Genomic DNA, 20332 nt, shown 5'->3' on the forward strand with positions numbered 1-20332 from the left:
TCCGGCACTTTCAGAGAGCTGTTCCCCGGTGAATGGCTCTGAGGGATGCGTAGAAAAGGCAGGCAGTAACCTTGGGCAACTGTCTCCAATGCCCAAGCATCTGACGTAATAGCCTGCCATTCCGTCAGATGGTGAGTTCACCTGCCCCCTACAGGTGTCTTGTGATGGGAGACCTCAGAGTGGTTTGGGAGCGGCTGATGCAGTTGCCGAAGGTAAAGCGGCTCCTGCTGATATGGCTTTCTTTCCTTTACCCCGTCCACCACGGGTACATTTTCCCTGGCCTCTTTGAGCCGGCCGTCCTCTGCCTCTTCCGTATGAGGAATAATAGCGAAAGGACCTTCCACTCCAAGAGGATCCTGAGGGACAAAAATTAGTTTGGCGGATTGCAGCTCCTAGTGACTTGGCTGCTGCTTTAGATGTCATCCGCCTTTTTACCAAACAGGGAAGAGCCGTCAAAGGGCATATTTAAAAGTCTGGCCTGTACGTCAGAAGCAAAGCAGGACTTTCTCAACCACGCATGCCTGTGGATTGTGGTACTTGCCGCCATGGCCCTGCTGATACTGTCAGCAGAATCAATGCCAGTTTGAAGGGACTCACACATTGCATCTTTACCATCTCTGATGATATTTAAAAATGCGTCCCTTTCTTCTCCTTCCAGGAGGCAGTCAGCCGCTGATGAAGCACACTCCCAAAGAGTGTGGCTGAACCTAGCGAGCGTACAAGTCGCATTAATAGATTTTAAAGCCTTGCTACAGGCCGAGAAGACTTTCTTAGCCATGGCATCATATTTTTTATCATCCCTATCCTGTGGAGCAGTGGGGTATGCAGATGTACTGCCTGATGAAGTTGCAGCCTGGACCACCAGACTCTCTGGAGTAGGGTGCTTAGATAGGTATTCAGGGTCAGCAGCAGATACCCTATATTTCGCTGACAACTTCTTGTTAACCGCAGGGACAACTTCAGGAGTTTCCCAGTTAGTTAAAATCTTTCTTTGTAAAGCAGAATGGAAGGGAACCACAGGATCCTCCTGTGGACCTTTATCCAGAATATCTGTGAGGTCATCCTGTTGAAAAACAGGTGAAGGCGCAGACCAACCCATGAACTCCATAATTCTTGACATTAGGGTTCTATAAGGCATTTCAGCATGTTCACCTGGGTCTGGTTTGACAAATTCCACTTCTGGGGAAGTGTCTAGGCCACTTGCTTCCTGTAATGCATCCTGAAGGTCTTTCAACCTTCTTTCCTCAGAGGCAAAAGTCTCTGGTTCAGGTGATGTGGTCCTCTGCAGCCCAAAAGGCATTTCTTGATCAGAATCTTCCCTTTCTTCATAAATTGAAGTTAAGGGTGGATGCTCTGGCCTGTGAAATGGTATAAAACCCATCTCTAAAGCAGAGGGAGCCATCATCAGTGGCCTTGAAAAGGTTGATGTCGTCGATGTAAAAATCCTCGAAGGCACCGACAAAGGCGTCGAGAAAACTGGAAGAGGCCTCGAAGAACTCGAGAGGGTCGGAATCCTGCTCGAGGATGTCGACGACGTTCACAACGTCGTGTCGGAGGCTCTCGGTGTAACCGTTGGCTGTGGAGTAGCCGTGGGTTTTTCTTTTATCGGCGTCGATGTCGGCGTCGACTCGATCGACGGATGTGTCGAAGAACCCTTCGATAACGGCGTTGATGGCGCCGATCTATGCTTCGAAGGGGCTTTCGACGATGGCGTCGAAGATGCTTTACTTCCCGATGGCTCATGGCGCTTTTGGGTCGACTCTTTAGCCGGGTGCTTCGACTCGCGGCGTTTAGATTTTTTGGGCTTTTCACCCGGGGTATCCCCCTCAGCTGACTTTGAGGGGGTCGAGGCGGCTTTCTCGAAGATGCTTAGCATCTTTTTTCGGAATTCCTCTCACTCAGCCTGAGAGCTGTGTTTTGTGGGGCTATTTACTCTTTCAGGGGAACTAGAAGACGACGACAAAGGAGATCTTCTACGTCTCTTTTTCGAGTGTCTAGACCTCGACGAGTGGTGGGAGCCACTTCGAGACCTAGACCCAGAATGCTTTCGACGGTGAGGAGACGAATGTCTGGACTCTACCGCGGAAACTTTCGAGGAAGTTAAAACTGACTTACCTCTCTCGAGCTTCCCCTTACACTCCTTCAAGGCTTTCGCTGTCATGGATAGGCATTCCTCACACTCCGAACACTGGTGTTCGATTTCCAGACACCACAAACAGATCCTGTGAGGATCCGTCAACGACATTTTCTTCCCACAGTCTCAGCATTTTTTGAAACCGGACCGAGGAGTCGTCGGGTCGGAGGAGGAAGCCATCGAGTACGAGTCGGTTTTCTCGAGGAAATATGAATATATTTTGACTGACGAACTGAGAAACGGTATTCCGAGGCACACGAAGCACGGAAAAACGGAACTGAGCAACGGACGCTCCGCGTGGCCATTTATAGGCATGATGACGTCGGCGTCGATACGGTGGCTGTCGAGGAACACCTACTCGACGGACATCGACGCACAGCACCCTCTACTGGGAAAAAAAATTCTGAGGCCAGCAAGCTGGAGATACAAATATCATAGATAAGGAATACGTCAGAGGACACAATCCCTTCGAAACAAATATTTACTGTCATTTCACACTTATTGCTTCTGTTAGCAAGCCAATGATTATTATTATTATTTTTTTTTAATACTTTGTTTTTTGTTGACAAATGCCAATAAAGAAACAGTCAACATTGTGTACTTACAATCCCCTGTACCCTCCCGCAACCCCGGTACACCACATCACTCTTCAAACCATGTCGCCTTACATGTTTCTGGATTTACAGATATGTTGTGCAATGGGCTATACCAGCCGTAAACTCCTAGAAGGCAGTAGCAGAGAGTCTGTTCCCTCTCCACCGGGACCATTCTCTGTCTTCTTAAAACATTGCTAACTTTGTTTAACTCTCTGCCTCTGGCGTAGATGATGTCTCCTCTGCATCAGCAGATTTTTGGATCAAGAAGTTTGTATAGGGGTCCCAAAAATTGCCACGCCCTCGGTTAAGAGACCCCCAACCATTTTCCATGTCGATGAAATACATTATATCCGTTTTCCATTGCGAGAGTTTAGGGCTTCGCTCCCCCCAACCCCCATTGCGTTGCCACCCGCCGTTTAGCTAATTTAAGCAGTAGGCTAATCAGTTTCCTGGTGTATTTGGGGACCTCTTTGGTGTAAACCCATCAGTCCTATCAATGGTTTCGGGTATATCATCAGGCCTACGATACCACTGACCATATCAAATACCTCACCCCAATATCGTTGTATAAATCGGGCAGTTCCAGGATACATGAAGGAAGTCTGCCTGTTCAGTGTTACATCTGTTGCATCTCCCTGTAGCATCCGGGAAGTATTCCTTTAGTTTAGCCGGGGTATAATAAAACTGGTGTATGAATTTGAAGTGGATCAGTTTGAATTTTGCATTGATAGCCCCTTTTCTGATCCCTACACAGCAATATGTCCATATATCATCTGGAATGTCCCTTCCCAAGGTTATTTCCCATTTGGCCTCCGGCGAGGCCCGGTCCTTACCCCTGGTGTGCATGTACATTGTGTATAAACCAGACGTCACCTTGCACCCTATTATGCCCTGTAGTAGTTTGTCCAGTATAGGGGAGATGTGGGATTGATCCGGGAGTGTGGTGAACACCTGGTTCAGGCTCACACTTAAGGGGAAATACAGGAACATGTCTCGAGCCAACATTGCCCCTTTCCCCTTCAACTCCTCCAATGTTATAAACGTCCCATCTGGGAAGAGTTCCCCAAATTTGCAGACTCCTAACCGTTTCATCAGAGCTACGAATCCCGATTCTGCAGTGGTTGGGATCCTTGTATATACATGACGGGAAGCATGGGCGAGTATAGGATCTCCCCCCTCTTTTTACGCTCAAGGCGTGTCCATGCTTTGCAGGTCACCTCTACTAAGTTTCGGGATGAATGCACTCTGCGTGGAGCAGTAAGAATAACTGATCTTAGTAGATCTGGTGCCGCCACCACCCTTTCCACTTCCACATACCTCCTATCCCCCATAGCCTCATACCAATGTTTAAGATATCCCGCTTGTGCCACATTATGGTATGTCGCAAAGTCGGGCACCGCTAGACCCCCCTCATTAATAGGTGCGACTAACTCTAGCAGGTTTATCCACCCACAGGAACTGCGCAATTGATGACTTCACTTCACGAAAATACTCCCTCGGTATATCTATTGGGGTATTCAAAAATACATAGAGGAATCTAGGGAGCAGTGTCATTTTGACAAGGAATACCCTGCCATATAAATGAAGAGGGAGATTTTCCCATTGCAACATTGCCTATTCAGCTTGGTCAAGGACTCTTAGGTAATTGCTGTGGTACACCATGTTTTCATCCCTGGCTACACAAACCCCCAAATATCGAGTCTGAGTCATGTGCTACTGGAATCCCCAGCCGTCATGGTATTGTTCCACCTTTTCTGTCAGTGGGAAGAGTACCGACTTTCACCTTTAGTCACGATATGTCCCCGAAGCGTTGAACACCCCACATTATTGGCTCTAGATTCACGCTAGGGTCTTTGACAAACAGAACCATACAGTCCGCATATAATGAGATCACTATCCTGTGAGTGTGTAACCTTACCCACCGATGCACATGCAGTTCCCTTGTCCGCTCTGCAAATGGTTCAATCGCTAAGGCAAAAAGCAGCGGTGAGCGTGGGCACCCCTGTTGTGTCCCCCACTCCAAGGCCATTAATGGTGTCATCTGGCCTTTCACCCTTACCCTGACTACCGGTTGTGTGTATAGCAGTTTGACCATAGCGATGTAGTTTCCACCCAGTCCATACGCTGTAATACAGCAAACAGAAAAGGCCCTTCGATCGAGTCCAACCAAGCAAGCCAATGATTTTCATTGTCTAGTGCGTTCACATTTTCAGTAGTAGGTAATTTTATAGAAAACTCAACAAAAGGCATTTTAATTATTTCTCTTCAACTATATAATAATGAGAATACATTCAATGTTTACCGCTTGCATGTCATTCAGTTCCTTCTGATATTTCGATACCATCTGATTGAACTTCTCTTTTTCTTGGTTGAGATCGAGCTGCAGTTTTTTATTTTCTCTCTCTTTTTTCCTTAAATCTTGCATGTTGGCCTTCTTTCGATCAAGTTTAAAGTCTTTTCGATTCATTATCTCTGCTAATTTATTCACAGCCTGGAATCCAGTTTAAAACAAAGAACATGTTAATAAAATGAAAATAACTTTGGTCCAAACTAAGCATACAAGACATTGATACATACAAAAATAAAAATAGTTTACTTTAGGGTTACGTTTGCTCGGACTACAAATATGTTTAATCTGCAGCTTCTTTGTTTCTGGAAACATCCCAGCCAAAGACCTTGGGCCTCAAAGCTTTTTTCACATGCTGCTATAAGGGTGGGAAACACTTCATACCTGCTTTGACACGCAGGGATCTTGTGACACCACTAGGAAGCAATAGCACCCTCCACCCACGCCCAACCATTTTTGGGATACTTGCCAACACAAATAAAACGGGAACACTTTGAGGGGAAAGGTGGGTGGGTGGCAGTTTGAAAAGAAGCTGAAGAGGAAAGAAGAAGAAATGACTTACCCTTGTTTGGCAATGTTCTTTCTGATGGATGTTCGTCCCACAGATTCCTCATCTTAGATATATTCTACTTTGAAAATGTTTAGCCTCCAAAGTGCGCTGTGTGGCTCTGGCCTTGAGAACGTCTCGGCCATTTTCAGCATCGGGACCAGGCGTAACATTGACGTTGATACACAAACTGCATAGCACCCCTTCGCCTCAGTTTTCTCATTTTTTCCCCTTTCTCAGCCACGTTGGGGAATAGTATTTTGCACTCCATGAAAATAAAACATTTTTGGCTTAAAAACCCACTGAGCTAAGAAAGACGAGAAAGAGAGTCTTGAAAAGGGCAAAGGAGCTCTTTCATTGAGTAGGATGGGAAGATGATGAGGAATTGGTGGGAGGAGCATACAAATAAACAAACCATCAGAAAGAAAATTACCAAAGATAAGTAATTTGTTCTTCTAATGGACTGTGTCCTTCCAAAGATTCCTCATCTAAGATAGACTCCCGTAGCAGTGCTTCCTTCCTTGGAGGACAGAAAGAGCGACTCCCTTTGCAATCTTATCTCAGAGCATTTTGTAAGACAGTTCTGCCGAATCGGGCATCCTGACCGTCTAAGCTGTCTAAACAATAATGCTTACGACGTGATAGCCATGATGCTGCTTGGCATAGATCCACGGTTGGCACTCCTCTTTGTAGAGCAGATGAAGCCGCTACACCTCTAGTGGAGTGTGCTCTTAGTCCTTCCGGGACTGTCTTGCCTCCTAAGTTATAGCATTCTGAAATGGCTTGCACAATCCATCGGGATATGGTTTGCCTGGTTATTGATTTTCCCATGCTGGGACCTGTGTAACCCAAGAATAATTGATCTTCTGCTCAAAAAGTGGCTTTTACTTTCTATGTGGAAGCTTAGAGCACTTTTCAGGTCGACTCTGTGCAATCTCTCTTCCTCCTGTAAAGCATGAGGGTAGAAAGCTGGGAAAATTATTTTCTGTATTGAAAAGAAATTCAGACACTACTTTCGAGAGAAAGGACGGGTGAACTCTCAGCTTAACCTTGTCCTTAGCAAAGAGAGTGAAAGGTGGCTTATATGAAAGTGCCTGGAGCTCGCTCAATCCGCACGCCGATGTGATAGCAACACAGAAGGCTGTCTTCCAGGAGAGAAGCTTTAGTGGGAAGAACAAGTTACTTCTTACCTTGTAACGTTCTTTCGACGGGATGTTCCTCCGACGTATTCCTCATCTTAGATATATCCTTCCAGCTCTGCTGGCCTCGGAAAATTTTTTCTCCAGAGGGCGCTGCGCGTCGACGTCCCTCGAGTCGATGACCCTCGACAGCCGCCGTATCGACGCTCGACGTCATCTTGCCTATAAAGGCCGCGCGCAGCGTCCGTTGCTCAGTTCCGTTTTGTAGCCCACAGTATTACTGTCTGGACTAGACTAATCACCCCGAAAGAGCGTAAGCTGCAACAACAAGGGAAGTAGAACTGCGGGGATGGATGGGAGGGTCGATGAGGAATACGTCGGAGGAACATCCCGTCGAAAGAACGTTACAAGGTAAGAAGTAACTTGTTCTTCGAAGGGATTGTGTCCTCCGACGTATTCCTCATCTTAGATAGGCTCCCATAGCAGTATTCTATATTTGGAGGAGGGAGTACTGACTTCACGCTGTCTTCTATTGATGAATAGAATGTAGTACAGCCCTTCCAAACCTAGTCTCTTGACTAGAGGAGGAATCCAGATTGTAAAAACGTGTAAAGGTATGGACAGACGACCATGTAGCGGCCGCACATATGTCTTTAATCGGCACGCCTCTTTTGAGGGCCGATGAAGCTGCAATACCTCTGGTCGAATGAGCCCTAAGGTTTTGAGGGGGCTCTTTCCCTGCCAGTTTATAACATTCCAGAATGGCTAGAATGATCCATCTGGAAATGGTCTGCTTAGTTATTGGTAACCCCAGCTTGTGACCTGTGTAGCCTACAAATAGCTGGTCTGCCTGTCTTATCCTGGCTAGCCTACTAATATAAAAACTTAAAACCCTCCTAGGGTCTAGTCTGTGTAACCTCTCTTCCTCTTTCCCCGGGTGAGGAGGAGGATAGAAAGATGGTAGGGTAATCTTCTGAGAGATATGGAATTCAGAGACTACCTTTGGGAGGAAATTAGGCTTCACTTGCAGGACAACTTTGTCTTTGTGAAAGATTGTATGAGGGGGTTTACAAGAAAGAGCTTGTAATTCGCTCACCCTTCTAGCAGATGTAAGTGCTATTAATAAAACAGTCTTAAGGGTAAGGAATCTTAACGAACAAGAATGGAGAGGTTCGAAAGGTGTACCCATCAGGAAAGTTAATACCAAGTTTAAATCCCATAGGGGAACTTGGAATGGTCTTGGGGGATAAACATTGGTTAACCCCTTTAGAAACTGTATTACCAAGGGTAATTTGAAATAGGATGGTTCCTCCGCAGTACGCTTAAAGATAGATAGCGCTGCGAGATAGCCCTTAATGGTGCCAACTTGAAGGCCTGAATTTGCTAAATATAGTAGGAAGGACAAAACCATTGGTGTACCACATGAAAATGGGTCGATATTCTGTTCTCTAAACCAGCTGCAAAATCTGTTCCAACGGCAGAGGTATAAAGACTTTGTTGCTGGCCTCCTTGCCGAAAGCAACACCTCCATAACATCATCAGGGAGGTCCCAATCCTTGTACCTCATCCGTTCAGAAGCCAAGCGTGAAGGTTGAGGGTTTTGATGTCTGGATGGAGAACCTGACCTCCCTTCTGTGAGAGTAGGTTCTCTCTGAGAGGAAGTCGAATTGGAGGGCAGATGGACAAGTCTAGAAGGTCCGGGTACCACGTTCTCCTGGCCCAATCCGGGGCAATTAGGATCATGGTTCGCCGGAATCTTCTCAACCTCCTGATCATTTGAGGAATGACAGGGACCGGTGGGAACGCGTACAGAAGCGGAAACTCCCAGTCCACTATGAACGCGTCTCCCAGAGCTCCTCTCGGAGGAAATTCCCTTGAGCAGAACAGGTCGCATTTCCTGTTTAGGCTGGTGGCGAACAGATCTACCTGAGGGGTTCCCCAAAGGGTGAAGATCTCTTGAAGGACTTCCTGAGCTAGCTCCCACTCGTGGGAGACTGTGTTCTGCCTGCTCAGAGCGTCCGCTGTCAAGTTCTTCTCTCCGGCTAGGTGAACTGCCGATAGAGAGATTCCTTCTTGGATTGCCCAAAACCAGAGCTGCATCGCCTCTCTGCACAGGGGTAGTGATCCTACGCCTCCTCTTTTGTTGAGGTAATGCATGGCCACCGTGTTGTCCGTCATTATCAGGACGTTCTTCCCTTGTACAACTGGAAGGAAAGCCTTCAACGCAAGTTTGATGGCTCTCAGCTCTAACAGGTTGATGTGTAGTCTGGACTCCGATGGAGACCGACGACCGCTGATGGTCAAGTCGTTGGCGTGGGCTCCCCACCCCGTGAGTGAGGCATCCGTGACTACTGTTATCTCCGGCCAGGGTTGCCAAAACTGTTCTCCTTTCAGAATGTTCTCCTGACAGGCCCACCACTGAAGGTCTCGAGCCACCCTGCCGGGAACCTGAAGAAGATTTGTCATTCTCCCTGAGAATTGTGACCACTGAGTCCTCAGTGCCCACTGGAGGGATCTCATTCTCAGGCGAGCCTCTGGCACAAGGAAAATGCAGGATGCCATGAGGCCTAGCAACCTCAAAAAGTCGAAAGCTGGGAGACGTTGGGCATGTTGGAACTTGGTAACCATCTGTAGAATATCTTGAGCCCTCACCTCTGGTGGCGAGGCTTTTCCCAGGGAAGTATCCAGGATCGCTCCTATGAACTGGAGTCTCTGCGATGGTATCATTTGAGACTTCTTTAAATTGAGGGAGAAGCCCAGCTTGTGAAGGGAGTAGCACACGTGATTTAGCTGGATCTGAGCTTGCTCCGGAGAAACAGCTCTGATCAGCCAATCGTCCAGGTAGGGGTAGACGTGAATCCCTTCCCTCCTTAGACTTGCAGCCACTACCGACATTAACTTGGTGAAGACCCTCGGGGCGGAGGTCAGCCCAAAAGGCAGTACTCGAAATTGATAGTGAGAGTTGCCAATTGCGAACCTCAGGTATTTCCTGTGTTTGAGATGGATAGGCACATGGAAATAAGCGTCCTGAAGGTCCAGAGATACCAACCAATCCTGAAACTGAAGGGCCTGGAGGATCTGAGAAAGAGTGACCATCTTGAATTTGTCTTTCCTGAGGAATTTGTTCAATTCTCGCAAGGCCAAGATGGGTCTCAGTCCTCCGTCTTTCTTTGGAATGAGAAAGTAAGGGGAGTACCAGCCCTTGTTCCTCTCCGCTACAGGTACCGGTTCTATGGCACCTTTCTCTAGCAGGTCTATAATTTCCTGCAAGAGGAGCGGATCTGGAGCTTTCTGAGAGCTGATCCCCGGTGGATGACTCTGAGGAATACGTAGGAAAGGTAGGCAGTAACCTTGGGCAACTGTTTCCAATGCCCAAGCATCTGACGTGATAGCCTGCCATTCCGCCAGATGTTGAGTCAACCTGCCTCCTACAGGTGTCCTGTGAGGGAAGTCCTCAGAGTGGTTTTGGGGCGGCTGATGCAGATGCCGAAGGTAAAGAGGCACCTGCTGTTGCTGCGGCTTTAGAATATCTACCCCGTCCACCTCGGGTAGTCCTTCTTTGACCCCTTTGAACCGGTCGTCCTCTACCTCTTCCGAATGAGGAGTAGAAGCGAAAGGACTTGCCCCTCGCAGAGGTTCCTGTGGGACGAAAAGGAGTCTGACGGATTGCAGCTCCTAGGGATTTTGCTGCTGCTTTTGAAGTTTGCAGTTTCTCTAAACTGTCATCCGCCTTTTTCCCGAACAAAGAAGAGCCATCAAATGGCATGTTCAAGAGCCTGGCTTGCACATCTGGGGCAAAACCCGACTTTCTCAACCAAGCGAACCGCCTGGTTGATGTACTTGCCACCATTGCTCTGCTGATACTGTCAGCCGAATCAATGCCCGTCTGGAGGGATTCGCACATAGCGTCTTTACCGTCCTGTATAATATTCAGGAACGCATCCCTTTCTTCTCCCTCCGGGATGCAGTCAGCCGCTGTAGAAGCACACTCCCAAAGTGTATGGCTGAACCTAGCAAGGGTGCAAGTAGCATTAACAGACTTTAACGCCATGCTACATGCTGAAAAGACTTTCTTAGCCATAGCATCATATTTTTTATCGTCCCTGTCCTGTGGGACAGTAGGATAAGCCGTCTTGACGTCGGTAGAGGATGCTGCTTGTACCACCAGACTTTCTGGGGATGGATGTTTAGACAAGAACTCTGGGTCAGTGGAAGATACCCTGTACTTTGCAGACAGTTTCTTATTTACTGCTGGTATTACATCTGGGGTTTCCCAGTTTGTCATGATCTTTCTCTGAAGAGCTTTATGAAAGGGCACCACTGGATCCTCTTGTGGGCCTTTGTCAAGAATATCCGTGAGGTCATCTTGCTGGAAAGATTGTGAAGGTGTAGACCACCCCATGAACTCTGTAATCCTGGCCATTAAGGCTCTGTAGGGGGTTTCAGCATGCTCCCCCGGGTCTGGCTTAGCAAAATCCACCTCAGGGGAAGTGTCTAACCCACTTGCCTCATGCAAAGAATCATGAAGATCCTTTAATCTGCGCTCTTCAGAGGAAAATTCCTCTCTAACTGGGGTTACAGGTCCCTGTAACTCAAATGTGTCTTGTTCGGACAAATCACCCTCTTCTAAAATTGAGGATATAGTTCTCAATTGTTCTGAACTAATAAAGGGAGTAAATCCCATTTCCAAGGCAGAGGGTGCTGAACTTGTCATTATTGGCCTCGAAAATGTCGATGTCGTCGACGCCGAAGGCTTCGAGCGTGGCGTCGAAAACAGAGGTGGAGGCCTCGAGGACCTCGACAGAATTGGAATTTTACTCGACAATATCGACGCCATCGACGTCGAGGGCCTGGGGATCGTCACTGGATGTGTGGTCACCGTGACTTTTCTCGGCGTCGGTGTCGAGGCCGGCGTCGAGTCGACAGACCTGTGTGTCGAAGGTCCCCTCGACAACGGCGTCGAAGACCTCGACGTCAACTGAACCTTCGTCGACGGCGTCGACGGAACCTTCGAGGAAGGTTTGGAGGTCATGGTCCTACTCGAGGGTTCGAGACGCGCTCGAGAGGTTTCTTTCGCCGGGTACTGCGACTCGCGGCGTTTTTGACCTTCGGGTCTTTCGACCAGAGCATCGCTCTCGGCAGTCTTCGAGGGGGTCGAGGCCGCTTTCTCGAAGACGCTCATCATGTTTTTTCTGAATTCCTCCCATTCAGCCCGGGAACTATGTTTCGTGGGGCAAGGGATTCTTTTTGGCGAAACAGAGGAAGAGGAAGACGGAGAAGGGGATCTTCGATGTCTCCTCTTCGAGTGTTTCGATCTCGAGGAGTGATGAGACCCACTCCGAGACCTGGAGCGTGAATGGTGACGAGGAGACGAATGTCTCGACTTCGTCGAAGAAGAAGAAGCTTTAAAAGTCTTACCTTTCTCCAGCTTCCCCCTACGCTCCTTCAGGGCCTTAGCTGTCATGGACATACAGTCCTCGCACTCCGAACAATGGTGTTCGGCTCCCAAGCACCACAGACAATTTCTGTGAGGATCGGTTAACGACATCTTTTTCCCACAATCTCGACATTTTTTGAAGCCGGATCGAGGAGTTGTCGGTTCCGACGAGGAAGCCATCGAGTACGGTATCGAATAACTCGAGGTAAATAGTACTAAGAACTGAGCAACGGTATTCCGAGGCACCGAGTAGCGCGGAAAAACGGAACTGAGCAACGGACGCTGCGCGCAGCCTTTATAGGCAAGATGACGTCGAGCGTCGATACGGCGGCTGTCGAGGGTCATCGACTCGAGGGACGTCGACGCGCAGCGCCCTCTGGAGAAAAATTTTTCCGAGGCCAGCAGAGCTGGAAGGATATATCTAAGATGAGGAATATGTCGGAGGACACAATCCCTTCGAAAGAGCGCATTGGTTCAAACAGAGCTCCAATTAGAAATACTGGGCCAAGTTCAAATTCCACACCATCTTCACAAAGGGTGTTGTGGGGAAAGGTATTCAATAGGCCCTTCAAGAATAAAATGGCCAGATGCACTGTAAAATACAAGCCTTGGTCAGTTGAACCTTTAAAAATGGAGAGTGCTTCTAGGTACCACTTTGGCCGTAGTCACCTGAAGCCTCTGCCGTGCTATGTGCAACAGGAAAGAAAGAACATCAGCGATATTGCATGATCGAGGTTCTAAATTTCTAGCTCTGCACCAGCTACAACATTTCTTACACGTGAAGTGGTAAAGAGCTTTCGATGCTTCACTTCTAGAAGAGAGCAACACCTCCATAGCGTCTTCTGGATTTTTCCAATCTCTGCAGCTCATCCTCTTAGTAGCCATGCATGGAGACTGAGTGAGCTGACATTCGGGTGAAGGATCAGACGACCTTGTGAGAGAAGGTCTACTCTCTTCGGAAGACGAGCAGATGGACAAGACCAGAAGGTCAGTGTACCACTTTCTCCTGGCCCACTCCATGGCCATCAGGCTCATGGTTGTACCAAACCTCCTCAACCTCGTGATGATGCGTGGTATGACGGGAATTGGCAGGAACGCATATAGCAGTGGAAAGTCCACTACAAACACATTCCCCAGTGCTCCTCTCTGGGGAAATTCCCTGGAGCAGAACAGCTTGCACTTCTTGTTGGAGCTGAATGCGAACAGATCTACTTGAGGGGTGTTAGGCAGAATTATATGCAGTACCCTTTGGGAACACCACAAACAATTAAGACTACAAGTGACAATACAAATTCACCTTTGGTACAAGCCCGTACTACACAGTTAAAGTGGTAGCGATGGCTGAGCAGCGAGACTTATCTCAAGAGTAAGTGAGCAGTATCAAATAGTTAGGGACAGCAATTACTATGATTCAGGCCATCACGGACTCAAGGTTTTCAAGTAAAAGGATATACATTTATTTCACTCTTCAGTTGTATAACATACACTATTATAAGCAGTTTAAAAATCACACTCTTAATACACCACACCACTCCCAATAAGTTCCAGACAAGTTAAGCTCACAAAATGAAGTGGGAGCAAAATGGCACTCCAGCAATTTAAAAGGGAGGGAAAAACAAAGCTAAAAGAAATTGAACCACAACAACATGTGAGTACTCAGGGCAATTGAGCAAGAGGAACTACAGTGATAGAATCGGGTAGAAAAGCTTAGGGCCAAAGTCAATGGGTAAAAAGTCTTTTGCTCAAGATCACACGGTTCAGGGTAGTTCGTGGTAAAGTTCGTGCCATGGATTCCAAACGAGGTTGGTTGGCAGAAAAGTTAGTTCAAAGAGAAGAGAAGGACAAGCCCTCGGTTTGGAGAAAGATTTCAAACACTTTCACTGCAGCTGAGCAAAACGAACAACCGGATTTGCACAGTACCTTAAAACGGAGAGGAAGCTGTAGCTGAGGCGGACGTTCCTGGTAGTTCCTGCAAAGTCACGGTTCCTGAAGCGACTGTCGGACTGACAAGAAGTAGGAAGACTGGAGGGTCCTGCACTACCGAGGGTAGAAACAAGCAGCAGAGCAAAGCAACAAATAAAAGGTGCGCTCCTTCAAACCCAAGCAGGGTTCGACCTTCCTGGCTATCCGGCCCACTGTAGCTCGGTACAGCGAATTCGGCCAGAGGAGGGGTCCTGGCTTGAAGTTTGGGCAAACTTGTTGGTCCCACCAGCTCAAGGGAAGAAGTTTCCTGGAGGGTCTTCTCTGTCGTCGGATTCTGAAGATTCGGACCTGCAGCAGGGCTTCACCAGGCAGTTCAGTCGTTGTAGGGGTCCTCTTCGGTCAGCTCCTCGTTGGTTCTTTCGTTCCAGTGGCGACTCTGCCTTTCCAGTGCCAGAGACCTGCTTTTTATGCAGTTTTCCCCCCATTCACACAGCCTGGCTGTCAATCACCCAGCAGGGTGGCTGTCCTGGCAAGGACAGTCACACCCAGCCAATCAAATAAGAGTGAGACTTGGGTTGCCAAGGGAACCCATGGCAGGGGTCCTAAGACCCCTCCCTCACATCCTGCCTATTCAGACTTTCAGGCGCCTTAAGTAGGGCTTCTGTGCAGAAGCCCACGAAAAGACGATGAACAAAGGGACCAAACCCAGTTTGGCGCGCAGAGTAAAACACGAGAAAGACTTTAACAAAAAGAAAGGGTGACAAAACCCAGCCGGAGCCAAAATAAAATATATTTGGTCAAGCGGGTTTATGTTCGAGGCTAATATAATAGCATAAAAAAATACCATGGTTATATAAAATAACCGCGGTATGAAAAATAGGGTAGTTACCACTGCCATCAGCCAAGTCTTGATGAAAAGGGAACGAAACAGTGCTCCAAGAGAAACAGACAAAAAGGGATAAGAATTAACCCCTTCCAATACTCCATGTAAAATGGGGTGTACTGGGGTCTGTGGTTATAAGAGACTATAGTTAATGGCAACTTTACGTGTTTCTGGGAGACCGTAGTCAGTCCCAGAAAAATTGAGTCAGTGGGAAGTCTAAAAGACAACCCTGTGTCACTGCACTGAAGGTGCTGTGTAACACATAAAAATTATGCTCATGGAGTAGGTGGGACTCCAGAGCCCAAGATCACACAAATGGTAAAAACACATACAGCAAAACACATGTAAGAGTGGGAAAAAGACTCTCACTCTTACCAGGTAAAAAAAATAAACCCTAGAAATCCAGCAAAGCTGCTGAGGGACTCATTAGGTAAGGCAAATCAGCCAGTTATGAGAATTCTCCCTAACAAGGGGTTCCCCAAAAGGTAAGGATCTCTGCAAGGACTTAATGGCACAGTTCCGTGGGAGACAGAGCCCTGCCTTATCTGGGTATCTGCCGTAGTGTTCTCCTTTCTTGACAGTCAAATTGCTTTTAAGGAGATTTGTCTATGCAACGCTCAAAACCAGAGTTGTGTTGTATCTTTGCACAGTGGCATTGACCCTATGCCTCCCCTCTTGTTGAGGTGCATGACCACTGTGTAGTCTAATGATCAGGACTGTTTTCACCTGCAAAAGGGTTATCAGTGTCAGTCTGATCGACCTCAACTCTTAAAGGTTTATATGAAGTTTTGCTTCTACTTGGGACCACAGTCCACTCCTGGTGAATTTGTTCAGATGTGCGCCCCCGACTTTCACGATGCATCTGTCAAAACTGTCATTTCCGGCTTAGGTTGCCAAAATGGTTCTCTGTTGCCATTACGTTCTCCTTGCTCGACCACCATAGGAGGTCCTGAGAGACGCTGGTAGGTATCCTTATCAGATTTGTCATGTTTGCCAAGAACTGTGATGATTGTAATCCAGGATACCACTGAAGTAGTCTCATCCTAAGCCTGGTTTCTGGCACCAAGACAATGCAGGGTGCCATGAGACCCAGCAACTGTTGAAAATCCAGGGCTAGCAGAGTGTGGGCGTTCGGGAATTTTAAGACCATCTGTTGAATGTTGGAAGCTCTGTCCTCTGTGGGTGGGTGGTGGGGGGAGTCTTCCCCAAGGAAGAGTTGACGATTGCTCTGGTATACTGACTGGAGCATTTGAGAAAGTGTCATTATGGATGTCTTGAAGTTGAGGGAGAAGCCCAATCTTTGTAGGACGTGGCATACACAGTTTAGGTGATCCTGGGCTTGCTCCTGTAAGCGGGCCTGGATTAATCATGAATGTCCTCCTTTCTTAGACTGCATGCCGCCACTGACATCAGTTTGGTGAAGTCCCTCCGGGTGATGGTGAAACCAAACAGTAGTACTTTGAATTGGTAGTGTGTATTGCCAGTCATTAACTTCAGGTATTTCCTTTACTTCGGCTGTGTATCGGCACAGGGAAGTAAGCATCCTGAAAATCCAATGACACCCACCAGCGCCTCAGGCCCGGGATAGGTCACAGTCCTCCATTCTTTTTTGGTATTAATAAGTAATCAAAGTACAACCCCTGATTCCTGTACGCTAGAAGCACTGACTCTAATGCTTTACTCTACCAGGGAAGCAATATCCTGCTGCAATAGTGGGTCCTGAGGTTTGGGTCTCAGGACAGGAGGAGGGACATCTCACAAAGCAGAGACAGTAACCTTGTAAGACTACCTGCCTTACCCATGCATCTGTAGAAATGTTGCATAATGCTGAGTCAGACGTCCTATCACTGAGGAAGTATATGAGGGGTATTTAAAGAGGTTTTTGTGCTGTGGCTGCACTGGATGGGACAGAAGCAGTGGAGGAAGAATGAGTGTTACCTCCTTTACCTCTTGTAGATCAGGGAAATCTCCTGTGTGTTTCAGAAGACTGGCCTCTCCTTTTCTGGCTAAAGGACTCCTAGTAACAAAAGGGTTTCGACTTCACTTCCAGGACGAGGACCTCGGCTGCATTGCAGCACTTAGGGATCAGCTTTGTAGCCAAAAAGATTATGTCCATCAAAGGAGATATCCACCAATCTGGCTTGTACATCCGGATTGCCTGAGCCCGTCACTTCTGCAAAAGGGTGGGGGTGGGGGGGCACTTCTAATGAAGTTAGGGAGGTACAGCCATTACCTAATATTTTACTTATAGTTCATGTCACAAGGGAGGATCACTTGGGGAGGGTTAACCTCTATGGGATTAGCAAAGATCATTGGTATAGAACACAGTATGCCCCCATACCTTCTCCCCTCCTAAATCGATTTATCCTGATCAAGATGCATCTTCTCCTCACACTTCCATATGCCTCTGTAGGGTAGATAAGGTACTGGGAAAAGGAGGCCCTCTGGGGATGTGAGAAGAGGATGTGAGAACCATAGCCAACGTTCTAGTCTTTGCACAATAAGCAAAAGCAATCCAAGAATAAAAGAAAAGAGAAGAAGGACAAGACCTGGAGAGTAGTAGTTGGAGAAGTCATGGAAAGAGAATAACGAAATGAAAGAGGAAATGAAAGAATCCTGGAAAACAAACCGGGAATTTACAACCCGGTCCATGGCCTCAGTGGGAAAAGGAAGACCGGTAGAGAGACGAGGAAGGCGTTCCAAAGGGGAGCTTTGACCAGTGGAGGCACCGCTGACTCCTAGAAACGTGTCAGGGGCCGGCAGGTCAAGCAGTCCCAGAACTAAGCAAAAGACGAGAAAGCAAATTTCCCGAACAACACCGGAATCTCAACGAGACACCCCGCTCTGCCAAAGCGCAGAAGACCATCACCAGGTAGGTGGGCAGAACAAGAGGGGACAGAGGTCTGAGGGAAGTCGGGGAGAGAAGGCGGACCAAGTAGAAGAGGGTTTGGGACCGGAGAAAGGGCATACGCTTGGCAAGAGAGTATACCCAGCCGCCCTATGAGAAAATTGCGAGTCTGGCACCCGCACCCGTTACAGAATCTAAATAACAAAAGGTTTTGAGACCAGAGAAAGGGCCGCCGCTTGGCAGGAGAGTGAACCAATCCAGGAGCATGCGTGTTGTGAGTCTGGGACCCATACCGGTTTGGCAGTGCTCTGAGCTGGTTCTACTGGTCACAGTAATTGAGTCGAGAGGACTCAAGGCTCTTGTGAGAAACCAGAGGGTGTCTCACCCACTAGTCCCCGGGATCTCTCCCTCGTGTGTCTAGGGCACAACCATCGCCTTTGGATCCAGACCCTGGGGGTGGACCTGTGCAGGAAGATAACCTGGGTGAAGGGTCTTCAGGGAGTTGGGGTGAGGGAGCCGACAGCGAGATGCAGTATTTCCCCCTTTTTCACCCCATTCTATTTTTTTGGATACTCCGAGATCCCAATTCCCCCTTTCCCCCCTTTTTACACAAACAATGGGCCGAGGAAGAGGGTGACACATCGTACTGGACATGTCCCGTTAATCGGTCAGGTGAAGTCAGGCACTTGACGTCCAGTGCATATACCCGATACCAAATAATTCTCCTCACATTGATAAAAGGCAACACTAAAGACACACTGTGAGCAAGGCGAAACATGAGTACGAGCAGGACTTCCGGGGCAAAGGAAAATCTACTGTAGCATAGTGACAGACCAAGGGACGAGAGCAGCGGGTCGAAAACCCCAAGAGTTCCCTACTGGAGGTTGTTGCCTCTGACAGGCCGTGAAAATAAACATGGAGAAGGCCAAATCCTGCAAGTGAAGACTGCATTATGTTTCAAGGAAGCCAGCGACCCTATCAGGTGAACAGCAGAGTTGGGGAGGTGAGGCCAAGCCTGTGGTACTAACCTTGACTGAAATTGGAAATCGTAAGCCACGAAAGAAACGCACACAGCCAGTGAGTTGGCAAGCGACCTGAGAGACCGGTGTGTGTTAAAGAAAGTTTGAAGTGGCAACATTATATCGTAAGTGAAGGCTGCACATGTGTGGATGAGACGCGAAGAAAGGCAGACCTGTGAAAGAACTTTGAAGTACACGACAGATGCAGAGTTAGTGATACCGAGTAACAGAATGGTACAGCGAAAGGAAGTAGTCCACTCGAAAGTCTCAGTGAAAGATACATTGTTTTTAACAGTAAAGCGAATGAAGTGCAAAAGCAAAGAAAGGTGAAGTTCCTCCTAGAGGGAGAGTTGAAGTTGAATTTTGAACAATAAGTCGAAGTGGTCCTGCAGAGGTCTGTAAAGGAAACCACGCGCATTCCAAGGTCTTTGACACCCGAAAGTGGTCTGAGCCCAGCTGAGGGCGACCAGAAGTAATAAGCTTGGGGATGGGAGCCCCTTTGCAAGTGTTGTTGAACTGTATGCTGAAGAGGTCTGAGCCCGACAGATGGGGACCTATGTGATCTTTGTGTTGAAACAGAGGTCTGAAGGAAAGACTAACGTGGAAGGCCAGACGTGCCTCGCTCCATGTTTTGGAACGGTTTATTGTGCTAAGAAGCCGAGCCAGAGTGTGTCATCCTGTCTACAAAGACTGCCTTACTCCATGGGGTATAACATGGGGAGGAGAGCTGATTTAGCTACCTTTATTCATTTGAACACTCATTTTTCATATCCATACATTTCCCCATTATACACTTTTTGTACAAGAGATGGGGCAGGTATTAGGTTTTTGTTAGCACAGGCCATTTTGATTTGACGTACACTACTAGAACTCTCCTGTTTATCATTTGATGGTCGAGACTACTCCGATCTTAGTTATGGGGCAGAATAGGAGTTTTCTAACCCCAGAAACGTCAATAAAGGTTTTTGCAAACTGTACCCATTGCGACTGTGTCATACTTGTAATAACATGCCTCCCCTACACTGTCCACCAGGGTCAAGGACCCCTGGTGTGAGAAACCTGAAGCTGTCTCACTGTCCTAACCCTGGTGATCTCTTTCTCAGGTGGCTAAGGCACAGCCATCGCCCTTGGATCCAGACCCTGGGGATGGACAAGTGCGGGAGGATCACCTGGGTGAGGGGTACTCGGGGAGTGGAGATGAGACATCTGATGACGAGACGCGGTATTCCCCTCTTTCCAACACTCCCTCCACCTTTATAGGTTATTCTGAATGCGGTCCAGTTGTTCCCTCCCCAATTCCAACATGTACCAACTCAGAAAGGAGGCGTGGGAGAACCGGGAGAAGGAAATTACATGTGTCAGCCCGTGTACTACAACAACCCAAATATCCCCTTTTTCCCCGACAACAATCTTCCGGACTTACCTAACTTGAATAGTGAAAACTACAACTCCCTGTTAG

The 20332-nt window shown here is 47.8% G+C and overlaps 1 protein-coding gene across 1 annotated transcript in view; it reads right to left on the reverse strand.

Moving 5' to 3' along the window:
* The window catches only part of ROCK1 (Rho associated coiled-coil containing protein kinase 1), a 3300884-nt gene that overhangs the window by 495655 nt on the left and 2784897 nt on the right, over positions 1-20332 (reverse strand). The window contains exon 26 of the mRNA XM_069620881.1: positions 5033-5221. Within this exon, the coding sequence (XP_069476982.1) occupies positions 5033-5221 (189 nt within the window). The remainder of the gene's footprint in view (positions 1-5032; positions 5222-20332) is intronic.

Source organism: Ambystoma mexicanum, chromosome 5q (assembly GCF_040938575.1).
Source record: "Ambystoma mexicanum isolate Mex_15411 chromosome 5q, UKY_AmexF1_1, whole genome shotgun sequence".
In the NCBI taxonomy this organism is placed as follows: Eukaryota; Metazoa; Chordata; class Amphibia; order Caudata; family Ambystomatidae; genus Ambystoma; species Ambystoma mexicanum.